Source organism: Cucurbita maxima, unplaced genomic scaffold, assembly GCF_002738345.1.
Source record: "Cucurbita maxima cultivar Rimu unplaced genomic scaffold, Cmax_1.0 Cma_Scf00029, whole genome shotgun sequence".
Lineage (NCBI taxonomy): Eukaryota > Viridiplantae > Streptophyta > Magnoliopsida > Cucurbitales > Cucurbitaceae > Cucurbita > Cucurbita maxima.
Window position 1 is genome coordinate 3123647 of NW_019272045.1, and position 16135 is coordinate 3139781.

Consider the following 16135-nt stretch of genomic DNA (forward strand, 5'->3'; position numbering starts at 1 on the left):
CAAGAATCCTTTATAGTCCCCCTCGGAATTCATGGGCTATTATTAATCTATCAGAGTTGCTCGCAGAATTCTCAACTTAATTAAAAAAAAAAAAAAAAAAAAAAAAAAAAAAAAAAAAAAAAAAAAAAAAANAAAAAAAAAAAAAAAAAAAAAAAAAACTATATGCGAAGTACCCGCAGAAAAGAGAAGGGAATTCTCCATTATCGACATCCCTTCCACAAATGACTATGGATGTCCTCAGACATAATAACCTGTGAATGTAAAGCCCCTTCCAACGATCTCACCGGCACAAAACCATGCAAAACACTCAAGCCCGAACAAGGCCGCGATGCCAGCATCATCAACTTTCAGCTCCTGCCGGTTCTTCCACAAGTTTTTAACACAATCAAGTTCTTTCCAGAATGATTCATATCGGCCTGGGATGCTGCATAATAAACGTAAAGTGCGAAATCAGTGAGTAAAGCAATGAAGTGCAGCTTGGGACAAGTATTTTAGGATATGAACATCGGGTGGGGGATAATACAGAAAATGCACCCATTTTCAGGAAAAAAAAAATGCTATCATACGAAGCACAGTGCTACAGGTGACAGGGGATTCATTCCCGCGTATATCAAATATGTATACTATTCCATGAATGGAAATAGGTCAATGAACTATAATTCTCACGAGTGGTGCAATGCTTAGAAGCAGTGTGGAAAACAATATAGAAACAGACGATTTTCTAAAACACAATTGTATTAGTTGAATGCCAGCGTAAGATACGAAAACTAAGCTAATAGGTATAATCCCAAGAACACATGAACATGAAAACGGTAGGAATTCTTCAACATGCAAGGAAAAGGTGCAAGAATAGCATGAGTAGTGAAGGTAATAACCTAGCAAGACGAGTATAAAACAACTGATTTGAAAGCAAGCTGCATTTCTCCACAGTAGCTGGTTCTTGGATGTATTGCTTGTTCTGCTCCAACAACTGCTTATAATAGGAGGACCCGTGCTTGATAGCAAATCGAGAAGCTTGACATGCCTTGGATTGCAACTGATGCAACTTGGACGCCATTAAATCCAAAAGAAAGCTAGAAAACTGCAGCCAAGAGATAAAAAAATTAAATTAAAGAAAACAATAGTTTTGAATCCATGTGGAAAACAAGAACATATTTATCACCCTCTACAAAACATCGATTTTCCTGACGTTCCTAACAATGAATAAATACCCGAAAAAATGGCTTCTCAGACAAAATCAGAAGTGAAAAGAGATCTAGAAAACCACTGCCATGTGAAAAAATATGATTCTTCGTTAAGCACAAAAATCAACGTCGAACAGGCAAAATGGAGTAACTCGAAATTTACTACCGTCACATGCGTCGGAAAATAAGATCCAGAGAAACCATTCCGCCATAAATAGCACCCTAAATCACAGACATTTTCCCTCCGAACTTTGGCAATAGACAGTTTTAGTGTAGTCAATTTTGAAAATAACAAACGGCTAAAACCCTAATCAAATTTCAATATCGAATATCCGAAACAACGATCCAAAGACGTAGAAAAAAAAAAGAAAAAGAGATTTCCACTATTATACAAATAAGGCTTAGTATTTATACGACAGAGAAGATGAAAAGATCATATAAAAGAAAGAGAAAAACACAGGATACAGTAAAAGGCAAAACCAAGGATCAAATCAGACGGGGAGGAAACGGATGGAAAAAAGAAAATTAGAAATCAGAAAATAGAAGAGAATGTGAAAGGCGTTCAGCTTCAAGAAATAGCAAAAGAGACGATGAGGGAGGAGGAGATTGAGGAGCTGACCTCCTTTCTGTCGCCGCTAGTAGTGGGAGAAAGTGGAGCTCCGACACCGTGAAGAAGAGAGAATGAGGAATTGAGATCTTGAGAATTTCAATGGAACGACGGACTACGGAGCGAGGACTTCTTCCACCCAACCCTGGGCCTGCTGGTTTTCACCTCGGCCCACACAAATTTTAATCCAAAGGGTATTTTAGGAAATTTAATTTTAAGGGTGTGCTGTCATTTCTAATTAAATATTAAATATTTATTTGCATAATTTCGACTAATAAAACTTTTATTATTTAATTATTCTCATGTCTAACCCTTTCTTCTTAAATTTTCTCATTTTCTACCCATAAAACCTTTATTATATTAAAAACTAAAACTTGATTAAAAATTTGAAAATATCTGTTATTCTACTGACCAGATTTTTTTTGGATTTGCATTAGAACCAGAATCCTCAAAATCTCATGTTTACTATGAATATTTATCTTTCAATCTGACTTTCTCGCTTCGCTTTCTATCATAAAACTATTGGGAATTGTTAGAAGAGGAGTCCAACGTCAGCTAAATAAGAAATACATCTCCATAAGTATGAATTAGTACGAGAATTTTCGAGAAAACAAAAAATAAAGTCATATGCTCAGAATGGACAATATCATACCATTGTGAAGAGTCAATAAGGAAAGACGAGAAAATGAAAAGCAATGGAGTAAATATTACGAAGGAAGCCCAAATATGATTGTGTATATACAGTTGATGTATTTACCAGTAATCCCCACAAGAGCATTTGCCGTCTTTGAAGTGATGAAACCGCTTATTATCTCTAACAATCAACTCTCTTCCAACAATCTTTGACATGATCTTGATTGCATTGTGACAATCGCCGCAGATCCGAAGATTCTTGATGATTCTTAGCGTCGTTCTCGCAGGCGTACTGATCAATCCGTAAGCAATGGCTAACCGCTCGCTATGGTATTGCAAAGCTTGCTGTTTAGCCTCCTCATCAATGTCATGAAGCACATATCTGGTATCTGGCACATACCCTGCTTCTCTCATTTGTCCATTCAATCCTTTTAGCTTCCCCCTTTCCCCCTCTTCTTTGGAAGGCATTGAACATCTGAAGTCCCTCACTCTGTCCTTCTCCTCCAACATGTTGGTGACCGATTGCTTCCTTAGTGGAGGGAGCGGTGGCTTGGCAGCCGTGGGCGCCATGGACGGGTCATAAGAGAATATCAGCTCTTCGGCTCGATCTTCAAGCTCGATGTTTCCATGGAGTCGAGCGTAGATTCTAAGGGCATCCCAGATTTTGGCTGTGGGGCTGATGGGCATTTTCTTAATGAACTCTTCTGCTTCAATCAAATGGCCAGATTTCCCAAGAACATCAACAACTCTCAAATAATGTTCAATTTCAGGAATGATTCCATATTCATTTTCCATCGAGTTAAAGTAAAATAAACCTTCCTCCACAGCTTCAGCCATGGCACAAGCTGCTAACACCGCTAGAAATGTTTCAGAATTTGGCTGCAACCCCACATTCTTCATTCGCTCAAACAAGGCCAATCCACCATCTCCTTCCCCATTCTCTCCATACCCCTTGATCATCAAATTCCACGTCCTAATATCCCTGTCAGGCATTTTATCAAACACCCTACGCGCATCTTTCATACAGCCACAACAAGAGTACATTTCGATCAATTTATTATTCAATCCCACATCCCCACTAAATTTCGTCCCTTTCAACAGCCTATCCACCCTTCTCCCAGCCTCAAGCAACTTAAAATTGCAACAAGAATTCAACAAAGCAGTAAAAATACCATAATCAAGATTAGCACCATGGCCTATAAATTCCAGAACGTCCATTACCTCACCCGCCTCGCATAGAGCCACTAAATGCACCGTCGACGGAGGACTAAGAACTGAATCGCTCGTCCGGTTCTGAGATTTGGAGAGAGTGTTCGTCGTGGTTTGGCCGTCGTACCGGCGAGCCGGCTTCCGGTTGCTGGAATTGGAGAGAGCATTAGGGCAGAAGAGCGTGGGTCGGAAGGATTTGACCGCGGGAGAGTGAAATGGGATGATTCGCGATGTGAAATTGGTAGTGATAATGGAGTTTGGAGTGGTCTGAGAAGGAATCGAGGAAGCCATTGGTGTGCTGTTTTTGTTATCTTAAAAGGAAGAGCGTTGGTGGGGGCATAGAGCCCAGAAGATGGCCAAGAACTTTGTTGAGATAATTGGACGTGTAGAAACAAAATATCTGGACTTCATAAATGTCCAGGATTTTTTTTATATTTTAATTTGAAGTTTTCATTACTTAGAACCATCATAGTTTATTTAATTCTTATCATAATTAAAATTTTAAATTTTAAAATGTTATATTAAACCTAAAATTGAAATTAGGAGCGCTTCTATGATCTGATAACTCGAGTATTGGCGGTATGATCTGATAACCCGAATAATACTTGACGTTGTAAGAAATATATGCCAGTGATGAGTTTGTGAATCGTGAACCATTGATATTTTAGTTCAACAAGTATAATCTTTTTGAAATAATTAAAAAAAAAAGTGGTAACTCTAACCAAGGAGTATGCTAGTTTGAAGCTAATTAGCATTTGATTTATTTGCCAAAACTCAGAGACTGATCAAGAAGTACGGTGGCAAAAGAGTGTGAAATATACGAAAAGGGAAACCATAAAGCTAGGTCGATGTATCCTGTTCTAATGGCTGCTACAGCCATGACAATGGCATTATGAAAAAGTAGACAATGCCAGAGAGGTGCAAATGCATATCACTCGTGCTATAAAGTACTATCAAATTATGTAATCTGACCATTCCGAGATGAACGACGTATGGTCCATCGACTCTCCAGGGATGTCCTCCAGCTGCGATGGCTTCTCCTTCCCTCCCACCAGCCGTGCTGGATTGCCCACCGCAGTCGTCCGTGGTGGCACGTCAATGAGCACCACTGATCCCGCGCCGATCTTAGCTCCTTCTCCGATCTTCACATTGCCCAGAATTGTGGCTCCAGCGCCGATCAAAACCCCGTCGCCGATCTTTGGGTGCCTGTCTCCACACATCTTTCCTGTCCCTCCAAGAGTGACATGGTGAAGAATTGATACATTGTTGCCTATCACTGCGGTCTCACCTACTACTAGCCCGGTGGCGTGATCCAACATAATGCCTTTCCCAATCTTTGCTGCTGGGTGAATGTCGATGGCGAAGACATCGGAGATGCGAGATTGAAGTGCCAGAGCTAGCGGCCTGCGTGATTGAGTCCACAGCTTGTGAGCCACACGATGAGCCTAAAACAGAAATCACTAACTGTATTAGTAAAATCAAATAGTTCGTATAATGTTCAAAACAAAAGAAACACAAAGCATTTAACATAGGGAAGTTACTTCTCTTTCCCTCTATAGTTTAGTTGTAATTCATAATATGATTCAGATTGTTACAGATATATATATATATATCCAAACAAGAATCAGTACATGAAAAGGAAATCCCTATTCTTTATTCATTATATTGCAACTTTTGTATTTCTCGTGCTTTAATCCGGGAGTAGTAGTAGCCAGTCAACTCAGAAATCACAATCTTCGAATCAATTCCAGAGTCTGATCAAATCTATCGAACAATTCAATTTTCATCTCATGAAACCAAAACCCTAAGAATCCCTAATTTAGGGCAAAATGCTTTCAATCCCTAAGAATTCAATCAACAGAAAAAACGCCATTTCACCAAATTCAAGAGCAAATTGCAAATTGCAACTTCTAACCTGGCACGACAAGAATCCTTTGTAATTAAGGAGGCAGTGTGAGAAGGAAACGCATGCCGGATCACGTTCTCGAGTAGCTCGCAGATCAGCAACGGCGGCGGATCGTAGAGTGGGATCAGTGGAGAAAGCGTTGAGGAAAAGATCATAAAGAAGAGTGGAAAGAAGAGTAGAGGAGCAAAGTTTGTTCCCTAAATGAAACGAAAGCGATCTCTCAAGCGATGAATGTGACAAAATCGTCGAGTAAAGATAGCTCGCCAACGCCGGTTCTGACTCAGCGTCTCGTCGCGCCTCGGCTTTAATCTGCGCCCACAGCCACGTCTCGTCGTCGTTCGCAGTAGGCTCCATAGCCGTCGCCGGAGACTGACACGAAAATCGAAGCTTGCCGACTGGCATAGCCGGCTTTAGGAGGTGCAGTGAGTGAACTAAAAACGACGACGATACAAACATCAGATAAATGAAAAATATAGAATTATGCTAAATTCTAAAATAAAATACTTAAAAAATTATTATATTCTTTCCAAAATTTTTAATTTTAACATTCTGATAATTATTTTTTTATTTCATGTCTAAATCGAGTAAAAAAGAACAACATTTTGAATGATGTTTTTTTATTATAAAGATAATTTTGGAATATTTTTAACTTTTATAAAAGTAACAATATTTTTTAAACAATTGCAAAGTAAAAGCTATTTTTTTTTATTTTATTTTATAATTTTGTATAAAACTTCTAAATCAAGAACTAACGTGGACAGAATAATTGGGCCCACCAATGAGACGAGGAGAGTGGTTTCAATTTGGGTCTACGCCGTGTCCAATTTGAATTTGGGCCGACCGATCTTCCTTGCAGAAAGTATAGGATGGAATTTACAAAAATACCCTTCTAACGAATAAATATTTACAAAAATGTTTCCTTAATTATTATTTATTTTAATCCTTAAAATAAATAATTTGCTTTGTATTTTAAATCTTTTAATTCTTTTTATTTTAGGACAAAAATAAATAAATAAATAAATAAATAAAATAAATTTGGTGGAAATTTAAAATTATTGTTTATTTCTCCGCTGAATTAATGGAAACTAAACTATGGGCGAGGAATTAAGTGATGCAATGTGGTTAGACATAAGCTTTTTATTTTAATGCCTACGAAAATCAAATAATAATGAAATGTTTCCAATATTGCCCCTCTAAAGCCGAAATGTGTGAACTGAAAAGGTTTGCGTCCCCGGTTTTGATGTCAAACTAACTCCTTTTAACTCATACCCATATCGTAAAATCAAAGCTTTTGATTTCATGATTTTGAATGCCCAGTTTTGTTCGCAGCACACAGAATCATAAAAGGCTGTAATACCCACTTGGTTTATTGACCGACTCTTGTATCTTAATGCATCATCATGTTGTAGCGGAAGCGGAAACGAAACACCATCGATTGTACTTACATACCCATGAACAAAAATTTGGTTTGGAGATACTAAATTCTCCTACATCCATCTGGTTGCCCATCACTATAACCGAAGTGTTTATAAGTGTATCTCTCACACTCTCACCCTACAAAATTGTATCTTTGATGATCAATTATTTATCTACTTGGTCTTGTATGATGATGACACGTCGATTGCTTCCAAGAGACAGATGGAGATTGACTACTGGTTATATGTTCACTATGACTGAGGGACCTATTTGTCGACGTTCAACATTGCAGTCTACTATTGCATTGTCTATCACTAAAATAGAGTATATGACAGTTATGGAAGCTTTTAAATAAACTATTTGAGAGGTGGAGTCATTGTTATTTTGTATTTGACTAAAAATAATTGGGATAAATTTTGTAAGAGAGACTTTGCAGGGTGAGAGATACACTTATAAACAATTATGTTATAGTGATGGGTTACTATACTATGAGAACTTATTCTTTCTGAACGAATGTCTATATAAATCTTTGTCTCTTTGTTTAATTTATGTTTATGGGTGTCTGAATACAATCGATCTCGATCTTACTTCCGTTACAAGGATTAAGTTAGAATTAAGTTAAGCAAAGTTGGTTTGAAAGCTTAATTTAGAAGATTTATTCGATGAAGAATGGAAATGAATGATGAAAAGGGTAATCTTCAAAGAATCGAAAGGAAGGCCTATATATACTCCCCATGTTTCACCATTCTTCTACACTTCCATACGAAGATGAAGATCCCCACCATTGATTTCAGTGAGGTGAACGGAGACAACAGGGCCAGAGCCTTGTCTGTCCTACACGACGCTTGCCTCAATTGGGGCTTCTTTATGGTACCATCTTCATATTTTTTTAATATCTGTTCTTGGTGTTCATCATGTTAATGGATATGTGTTCTTGTTGCGCAGATAGAGAATCATGGAATTGAAGAAGCCGTGTTGGAGAAGGTGAAGCTATTGGTGAACACACACTATGATGAGACAATGAAAGACAAGTTTTATGATTCAGAAGTGGCCAAAAACTTGGGCAAAATTCAATTATTTGATGTGGATTGGGAATCCACGTTCTTCATTTCCCATAAACCAACCTCTAATATCTCTCGATTTCCCAACATCTCGGATCATCTTTGGTAATTTCCCCTTCTAAATTAACTAAATTAAATCATATTTTGTGAAGGAACTAACGAATCATAGATGAACAGCAAAGCAATGGAAGAAGAGTATATACCTCAGCTGGTAATGATAGCAGAGAAGCTTGCAGAGTTAATGTGCGAGAATCTTGGCCTGCAAAAGACATATATTAAGCAGCTATTCAATGGAACCAAAGGGCCTTCCGTCGGAACTAAAGTAGCGAAATACCCAGAATGTCCTCGGCCGGAGCTGGTGAGAGGGCTCCGAGAGCACACCGACGCCGGCGGAATCATTCTCCTTCTGCAAGACGACAAAGTCCCGGGACTGGAGTTCCAGAAAGACGGCGAGTGGTTCAAAATCCCGCCGTCCAAGAATAACGCCATTTTCGTCAACATCGGCGACCAAATCGAGGTTCTGACCAACGGCAAATATAAGAGCATTTTGCACCGCGTTTTGGCGGAGAAGGAGGGGAGTCGGCTGTCGATTGCTACGTTTTATAATCCGGCGACCGACGCCGTTATTTCACCGGCGGCGGAGGCTCTGTATCCTGGTGGCTATAGGTTTGAGGATTATTTGAAATTCTATAACACTACGAAATTTGGAGATAAAGAGAAGAGGTTTGGATCGATGAAGAACATGTGAGCGTCGAGTGCAGAGGACGCGGCGCTTTTGTTGACTTTTCGTTTTCAAGGATTATGTATGCTATGGTCTCATTCTTGCTTCATCCTTTCGTCTTTTGTTTCTTAAGCGAGAAATAAGTAATTTAAGTTTTGAATCATAAACCATATAGTCATGGTAGCTTTAAATAGCTGGTAAAGCTTTTGAGGTTGGCACTTTACCATTTCACCGCGTGGGTCTGTAGTATGTTCGAAGGGTTGGACTCTTCGCCTATTAAAGCGATACGTGAGCAGGGTTCAAAACATTATGAGACAGTTTTGTCCATATCCAGTGGGAACGTTAGAGCATTGCGAGGGCCAGGAATGACGCACCTCTGGTGTACCAGTTATCGTACCCACGATAAACGCTAGATAACGAAGTGCGGAGGGGATAAATGTTAGAAGCATTTAAGTAGTAAGCCCACCCCAAATTGAGTGCTCTCCTATTTCAACTTTCTGAGAGCCTCCGATGTTGATATAGAAGAAATGCTTCCACGTGCCTGTGCGTGTGCCTATGCTGAATTCATTATATTCCCTTGTAATCCCCTCAAACTAAAAGACTTTTCTTGATCAAATTGGTATTTGTGTTAATGCCAAAGGTAAAAAGGGTATCAATTTCTTGTTTTTTTCAAACTTCTGTTATTATCCCTTTGACCATACACCAATCTAATAATTTCAATTGTTTAGGAGCGAAGAAAGCCCTCAGCCACCACCAACCCTTTCAGAGTCTTCCATTGGATGCTTTTGCTGGATGGACGGCGCTGCCAACGGATGCAACCGGCAACCACAAACGAACTTCAAGAACCTTTTCTTTTCTTTTATTCTTCTTCATACTTGATACTTGTAGGGGAAGTGGAAGAACTTTAATTGCTGTTCCTCCCCTTTTCGGCTAATTAATACAATTATTGTTGTTGTTATTATTATTATTCCCAATTTCCGTTCCCCCTCCCTCCTCCGCCATCTGTCGCTGCCTTTCCCTCCTTTTTCGGACCGCTCGGTGGCGCACAGCATCGGAACAATTTCCCTCCTCAATTATTCACTCAGGATTCGTCAAAGGTTCGTTTTCTTTTTTCTTCTTTCGTCTATGTTGATCTTCCGCCATCTGAGGTTGTGTTTGAGTTCTGCTTTTCGTGCTAATTTTTCTTTTACAACGATCGAAGAATCTTCCCTTTTGAATTTCAAATAAATGTTTCGGCCTATTCATTTCGGAAGATTATTTGTTAAGATTTGAGTCAGACGGTTCTGTTTGTGACACCTTTTCAGTCCATTCGGTGCAATACAAGGGATATCTTGGTTTTGTAGCTTCTGGGTTTGCATCAACAAAAGCTTTGTTTTCTTAACTAAAATAACCCGATCGGTGTTGTGCAGAGCCCTGTGATTGTTGCATATTTGGGTTTCAGTGATGGATAAGAAGGAAGCGACGGGGAGCCCTGGTTGGGGCGCTTCACTTTTCCTGCAGACGACCGAAGATGTTGCAACCGATGAGGGCGGCAGTCCACTACAGAGACTGCAGCGTCAAGTTAATAAAGTGCTTCAAGGCTTTTCAAGTCCTCCTCAACTCAAAACTCCAGGAACCTATAATCCTGAACTTCTCACAACCCAAAAGCGTCAGTGGGCGAACTTTCAGTTGCACTACTTGGTTAGCCTTTTCATTCTACTCAATTTTGATTGTTTGTCATTGTTTATATACTGGAACTTCTTTGTATGCAAAATTTTAGGACCATCGATCTCAGAAGGAGCCAAGTAGGATATTTGAGAGCATGGTTGTTGTTGGCCTTCATCCTAATTGTGATATTCAGGCACTTCAGGAGCAATATGTTGCAAGGAAGTCAGAAGCTCATATTGAACCACAGGTGGGTTTTATTCTCATTCTCAATCGAACTTAGTCCTTCAAATCAATAGGTTCTTGAATTATTAATTGTGAGTTCATGTCAGGTCCTATTTGTGTACCCTCCAGAGAAGCAGTTGCCGCTCAAAGACAAGGACCTTCTTTCATTCTGCTTTCCAGGAGGTGTGGAGGTTGGTTGTTCATTCCTACTTTTCTCATATATTAGTCACATTCTTTTTAGGACAATGGGATATTATGGCACCCCCTTTGGAGCCCAGCATCCTTGCTGGCACACCGCTTCGTGTCCACCCCCCTTCGGAGCCTAGCGTCCTTGCTGGCACACTGCCTCGTGTCCACCTCCCTTCAGGGCTCAGGCTCCTTGCTGGCACATTGTTCAGTATCTGGCTCTGATATCATTTGTAACGGCCAAAACCCATCGCTAGCAGATATTATCGTCTTTGAGCTTTTCCTCAAGGTTTTTAAAATGCGTCTACTAGATAGAGGTTTCCACACCCTTATAAAGAATGTTTTGTTCACTATTACTTACCCTCTGGTACATTAATGCTTCTTTACAGTCTTGGATCACCGTCTTTCTTTCCTAAGATTTGATTATGTGACTACAGGTTCACGCTGTTGAAAAAACTCCTTCCATGAGTGAGTTGAACGAGATTCTTCTCGGGCAGGTATTCTTTTTGGAAAACGCATTGGAACTTAGTTTTTAGGATACTTTAAGAACACTGCCTTGTTTCCATCATTGGTAATACCATTAGTCCTCTAGTGTTCGAATAAGATCTAAATCTAAGAAAATCTTCAATCTATTTGTAACTTGACTCAATCGGTATGTTAAATTTGCAGGAACACTTCAAACAAAGTGACCTCTCATTTGTATTCCGCTTACAGGTACTAGAATGAATTTAGGACCCCTAAAGTACAGGCCACAATTTGCACTCATTTGCTAACTATGCTTTTGCAGGTTGCTGATGATTCGACATTGTATGGATGCTGTGTTTTAGTTGAAGAATTAGTGCAGAAACCATCTGGGTTGCTTTCTGTTTCTGAAAAAGCACTATCCTACTCATCCTTGAGTCGTTACGTACTAACCACACGCAGATGCTATTGCATCCTATCTCGCTTACCATTCTTCGAATTACATTTTGGTGTGTTGAATAGGTATACATGTAAATATATTAATTTGGAATCCTATTTCCTCATATTACTTTTTTATCTCAATTTTCTAACCTTTCATTTTTATGAACTTTCCTGTAGCATCCTCACTGAAGAAAGGCTGGAAAGATTAACAAAAGGTATTGGTGTTTTGAATTTGGAATTCACAGAGAATTTGAGCATTGAAGAAGATTTGGTAGAAGACATAGGTTGCATGACCTTGGATCAGAATGCAGCTGAAGACATGTCTGAGGGAAAAGAGGAAGATTCACAAAGAACGATGGGAGATGAAAATCATCAAGATCATCAAATATCAAAGGGCATTAGTGAGGATATCGATGTTGTTCATAAGGAAACTCGTGATATCAATGTTGATGATTTTACAAGAAACAAGCAGGCAACTGATAGGCGTTTACCAAATGCTGTTCTACCTCTCCTCCGTTATTATCAATACGAAAGCTCTGAATCGTCCTCGAGGTATATGATTGTAAACTAGTTATTTACTTGTGTGTGTACTAATCACTGATTGTAAACTCATTTTGAACTTTGAATTTGTATTTTGTAGTTTTCAGGGGTCTCCAAGTGAAGACAGAAACTTCAGGAGTGATGCTGATGACACAGAGACAGAGGAAGCATCTTTCTCCGGCCAGGATGATTCCACTGACCTACTTGATATTCTTGAAAGTGCCAAGGTTCTGTAGATTTCAAAATTGTGCTTTTGTACGTCGCTCTCTTGCTATTATCTTCAATTTTTTTTTTCCGTATTTACAGAAAAATAAGAAAGGATCGTTACAAATCATATGCGAGTATTACGAGTTGCATTACCCTGGTAGGGGATGTTCTGTTAAGTTTCATCCTTTGGAGCACCTGCATCCCATGGAATATCATAGATCAGGTGAAACAGTTCTGCATGTTGCTGGCTCAACCATTGATCCAAGATCATGTAGTACAAGTCTTGAATTAGCTGAGGTAATTTTAGTAATAATATTTAGGATTAGCTTTTGATTCCTCAAATTAGCATGCATCTTGTTGATGTCTCAGGCACAAGGTGCTCTCATGGTAGAGGAGGAAGCAAATGCCTTGTCAATATGGACTGTTGCAAGCATTTGTGGTTCTTTACGCCTAGACCATGTAAGTATATGCCCACCTTAGAACTAAACCTTTTGAAACTCAATTGATTTGTTTTTCCACAGATCTTATCCATTTTAGCTGGAGCACTGCTGGAGAAGCAGATTGTGATTGTCTGTTCTAATTTGGTACACGATTTTTCTTACACCATGTTTGGCTGTTGATTGGACGTCTCGTTTGTTAAGTATTTCATATACAACCTGCAGGGCATCCTATCAGCTTCAGTTTTATCGATTATCCCTATGATTCGTCCCTACCAGTGGCAAAGCTTGCTGATGCCAGTATGATTTCTGATCTCTGATAGTTATGTCTTGTTTTGGAGGATATTTGTGTTTGTTCATAAACATAAACATTCAGGTGTTGCCAAATGACATGCTGGACTTTTTGGATGCCCCTGTTCCTTACATTGTAAGTATTTTATTTGCAGCTATTTCTTTTAACGTTTCTAATCGATTACTTACGAGAACTTCCAAGTAGGTTGGTGTGAAGAGTAGAACCAGTGAAGTACAGTCAAAGTTAACCAATGCAATTTTGGTTGATGTGAACAAGAACCAGGTAGAAATTTGATGTTCATACAATTTAATTTTGCATTAATTAAGGTATTTGATTGGCATGAATATTGTGTTGGATATGAAGCTTGATGCCTATTTATAGTAAAGGACCTGGTAGAGATATATTTGGTAGATTAAAACTTTTAACTAATATTGTCTTGTACATACTTAAAGCCATCAATAAAACTTTTAGCCAATATTCCTCCTCAAATTTTCTCTCTTCTATTCTTTGTGTTCAACTTGATCAAGTGTGTGCGTTGTTATGCGATCCTAACATATTGAACATGATAGGTGAAGGCCCTGACAATACCAGAGCTGCCAAAACAAAAGGAGTTATTCGCATCGTTAAGACCATATCATGCAGAGCTAGTTGGAGAGAGTTATTTAGGAAGAAAGAGGCCTGTGCATGAATGCACTGATGTCCAGGTTTTTTCTTTCTTCCTTCTTCTTAATTGGTATTCCCAATCATCTGTTTTGAAAAGTTGTGTTTATTGCGCTTATAGGTTGAAGCTGCCAAGGGTTTCCTCAAAGTGCTAAGATTGTACTTGGACTCTCTCTGCTCTAACCTCCGTTCACATACAATTACTAATGTACAATCGAACGATGATAAGGTTTGCTCGTAATCATTTTCGAAGTGGTTGCTTACAAGGTTGACTAATAGCTCTAATTGTTTTGTTTGTTCTGTTAGGTATCCTTACTCTTGAAGGAGAGCTTCATCGAGTCGTTCCCAAGTCACGATCGGCCATTTTTGAAGGTAATCATCTCTTTTTGATGTTTGTATATTTTAAAGGAAGAGGATGATGTAAGAAAAGACTTCATTTTGTATTGTGGTGAGCAGGTTTTTGTGGAGACACAGTTTTTCTCTGTACATACGGACCTCGTTCTCTCTTTCTTCCAGAAGGAATGATCCCCGCTGCCACATGAACGCAAGTTCATTCATGTATAATAATTTATTATATACTACTCGAAATTATGCTTTTTTATTTTCTTCAATCCATAAGTTCCAATTTTCCTCATACTCCTCTTGGGTTTCTTTGTTTCCCAGACATTTCTACAACATTGTGGCTTTATTTATAGTTTAGCCCTTCAAGAAATCTATAAGTCAGATAGTGAAAGAGCAAGAATGATATTTATCACCCATTTTTCTTGAGCTTTTTTTTGAGGATTGTCATGACAACCCAGCAGTAAAGACTAATGATATCCCACCTGTTATGGAGGAGAATGAAACACCTTTTATAAAGGCGTGAAAACCTCTCCCTAACATACATATTTTAAAACCTTGAGGGTCCACCCGAAAGGGAAAACCTAAAGAGAATAATATCTGGTAACGGTAAGCCGTAACCTGTTTGACTGGAAAATGAACAGAAAAGAGACAGTGAAGCATATGTATGTATGAATAAGTGGAAGGGCAGTGGGATATAGTCTGAAGCAGCTCTGCTGTGGGGTAAATCAACAGAAAAGGTAAAAAGAGTTGATAGCTGCAGTACGTATTTAGCTTCAAACTTCAACTCTTTTACTCTCTCTCTCTCTCTGATGCTTACTTTTAAATTTCCTTTCCTTTCCTTTTGTTTTATTATTTTATGGATTTCCGTAGAGATGTCAGAGACAAGGGCTGGCATGGAGGCAGGCAGAACCAGAAGATGCCCAGAGTTGCAGTCATAATATGAACACACACAGAGAGGTGTGAGGTGTGCTGAGGGTCCTAATCTGTAATATGATTGTGATTCAGAGTAAGTCATAGATGACTAATCTAAATGGAGTTGAATGTCACAACCATAGTATGAAGTGAGTAGGTTGTGACCCTCACGCCATGACAAGCAAAGGGGCGCCTCTCAAGAGACACCCATCCGGCCATATGTGGGCCAACATAGAAGAATGTCATGGTGCGATCGAGAAGGACGATGCATCATCCAACACACCACCCCGCAAAGTGGGCATTGAAGACATGTTGAGACATAAGCATAACAGAGACATCATAATATAAACCAAGAGACACCAATCATACAATATGTTTCAATGAAGATGTGAAGAAAATACTGTTGAAATTATCAAAAGATATTTCAATTCATGCCACATCGAAAGAAGAATGAAGTTTCATTTGGGTGGATTGCAATTTAGAGTTATTGAATTTCATTAATGTATTTTAAGACTTTTTTTTACTTTAGGTTACAATTACATAATGGTTAATTATGACCCTTAAGTATAAATGTTACAACTCTTGGTGGAATGCCTTTAATAGTTTTATTATGTTACAACTCTTGGTGGAATGCCTTTAATAGTTTTATTTTGAGGCTACATAAAGCCAGGTATGTTTATTTGTAAGAGACTTGGAAAATATATATAGTAAAAGATGCATTTGTGCTCTCTTCAGCCAATGACTAAGTTTATTTGCAATTCTACGTAGTTTAGGTGCATGTAGAATCATTCAAGCTCGACATGATCAATCTTGCTTGTGGAGTGATTCGAATCTCTAACAAGTATTTTAGATACTTGATCAACCAGAATCATTCAAGCTAGACATAATCAATCTTGCTTGTTGAGTGATTCGAATCTCAAACAATGTTCTTGCCTTAAGATATTCGATCAACAAGGTAATACGAATCTTACTCCCCTTGTAGTGGTTCCTTATCTTATCACATCAGCATAGACATGAAGGACAAGATAGGCTTGTTGAAGGGTCGGGTAG

The 16135-nt window shown here is 38.8% G+C and overlaps 5 protein-coding genes across 5 annotated transcripts; 2 read left to right on the forward strand and 3 right to left on the reverse strand.

Annotated features, from left to right (window-relative positions):
• Positions 1-130: 130 nt before the first annotated feature.
• LOC111465772 lies at positions 131-1914 on the reverse strand. The gene is made up of 3 exons (XM_023110275.1): positions 1804-1914; positions 876-1081; positions 131-424 (listed from the first exon to the last, which is right to left on the reverse strand). Exons 2-3 carry the CDS (start codon positions 1055-1057, stop codon positions 238-240), a joined length of 369 nt encoding a protein of 122 aa, XP_022966043.1. The 5' UTR covers positions 1058-1081; positions 1804-1914; the 3' UTR covers positions 131-237.
• Positions 1915-2472: 558 nt separating this feature from the next.
• On the reverse strand, positions 2473-4018 carry LOC111465773 (pentatricopeptide repeat-containing protein At2g15690, mitochondrial-like). The gene has a single exon (XM_023110277.1). It carries the CDS (start codon positions 3922-3924, stop codon positions 2545-2547), a length of 1380 nt encoding a protein of 459 aa, XP_022966045.1. The 5' UTR covers positions 3925-4018; the 3' UTR covers positions 2473-2544.
• A 349-nt stretch (positions 4019-4367) lies between these two features.
• On the reverse strand, positions 4368-6000 carry LOC111465397 (serine acetyltransferase 5). The gene is made up of 2 exons (XM_023109748.1): positions 5549-6000; positions 4368-5078 (listed from the first exon to the last, which is right to left on the reverse strand). Exons 1-2 carry the CDS (start codon positions 5993-5995, stop codon positions 4587-4589), a joined length of 939 nt encoding a protein of 312 aa, XP_022965516.1. The 5' UTR covers positions 5996-6000; the 3' UTR covers positions 4368-4586.
• A 1650-nt stretch (positions 6001-7650) lies between these two features.
• LOC111465402 (1-aminocyclopropane-1-carboxylate oxidase 1) lies at positions 7651-8904 on the forward strand. Its single transcript, XM_023109759.1, has 3 exons — positions 7651-7825; positions 7901-8121; positions 8194-8904. The coding sequence occupies exons 1-3, from the start codon at positions 7724-7726 to the stop codon at positions 8762-8764; spliced, it is 894 nt and encodes a 297-aa protein (XP_022965527.1). The 5' UTR covers positions 7651-7723; the 3' UTR covers positions 8765-8904.
• Positions 8905-9437: 533 nt separating this feature from the next.
• On the forward strand, positions 9438-14585 carry LOC111465399. The gene is made up of 19 exons (XM_023109751.1): positions 9438-9834; positions 10147-10417; positions 10497-10631; positions 10714-10797; positions 11230-11289; positions 11462-11506; positions 11580-11776; positions 11873-12247; positions 12336-12462; positions 12542-12739; positions 12812-12901; positions 12964-13026; positions 13105-13179; positions 13256-13306; positions 13376-13453; positions 13741-13875; positions 13953-14060; positions 14138-14203; positions 14288-14585. Exons 2-19 carry the CDS (start codon positions 10181-10183, stop codon positions 14354-14356), a joined length of 2193 nt encoding a protein of 730 aa, XP_022965519.1. The 5' UTR covers positions 9438-9834; positions 10147-10180; the 3' UTR covers positions 14357-14585.
• The last annotated feature ends 1550 nt before the right edge of the window (positions 14586-16135 follow it).

What these genes read in the sequence shown, in the direction of transcription:
- LOC111465772 (XM_023110275.1), bottom strand. Translation starts at nt 1,057, where the DNA reads ATGGCGTCCAAGTTGCATCAGTTGCAATCCAAGGCATGTCAAGCTTCT. An exon ending in TTTTATACTCGTCTTGCTAG is followed by an intron (nt 425 to 875) that starts GTTATTACCTTC and finishes TTTATTATGCAG; the next exon opens with CATCCCAGGCCGATATGAAT.
- LOC111465773 (XM_023110277.1), bottom strand. Translation starts at nt 3,924, where the DNA reads ATGGCTTCCTCGATTCCTTCTCAGACCACTCCAAACTCCATTATCACT.
- LOC111465397 (XM_023109748.1), bottom strand. Translation starts at nt 5,995, where the DNA reads ATGTTTGTATCGTCGTCGTTTTTAGTTCACTCACTGCACCTCCTAAAG. An exon ending in AAGGATTCTTGTCGTGCCAG is followed by an intron (nt 5,079 to 5,548) that starts GTTAGAAGTTGC and finishes TTTCTGTTTTAG; the next exon opens with GCTCATCGTGTGGCTCACAA.
- LOC111465402 (XM_023109759.1), top strand. Translation starts at nt 7,724, where the DNA reads ATGAAGATCCCCACCATTGATTTCAGTGAGGTGAACGGAGACAACAGG. An exon ending in TCAATTGGGGCTTCTTTATG is followed by an intron (nt 7,826 to 7,900) that starts GTACCATCTTCA and finishes CTTGTTGCGCAG; the next exon opens with ATAGAGAATCATGGAATTGA. An exon ending in AACATCTCGGATCATCTTTG is followed by an intron (nt 8,122 to 8,193) that starts GTAATTTCCCCT and finishes ATAGATGAACAG; the next exon opens with CAAAGCAATGGAAGAAGAGT.
- LOC111465399 (XM_023109751.1), top strand. Translation starts at nt 10,181, where the DNA reads ATGGATAAGAAGGAAGCGACGGGGAGCCCTGGTTGGGGCGCTTCACTT. An exon ending in GGCAAAGCTTGCTGATGCCA is followed by an intron (nt 13,180 to 13,255) that starts GTATGATTTCTG and finishes ATAAACATTCAG; the next exon opens with GTGTTGCCAAATGACATGCT. An exon ending in TACAATCGAACGATGATAAG is followed by an intron (nt 14,061 to 14,137) that starts GTTTGCTCGTAA and finishes TTGTTCTGTTAG; the next exon opens with GTATCCTTACTCTTGAAGGA.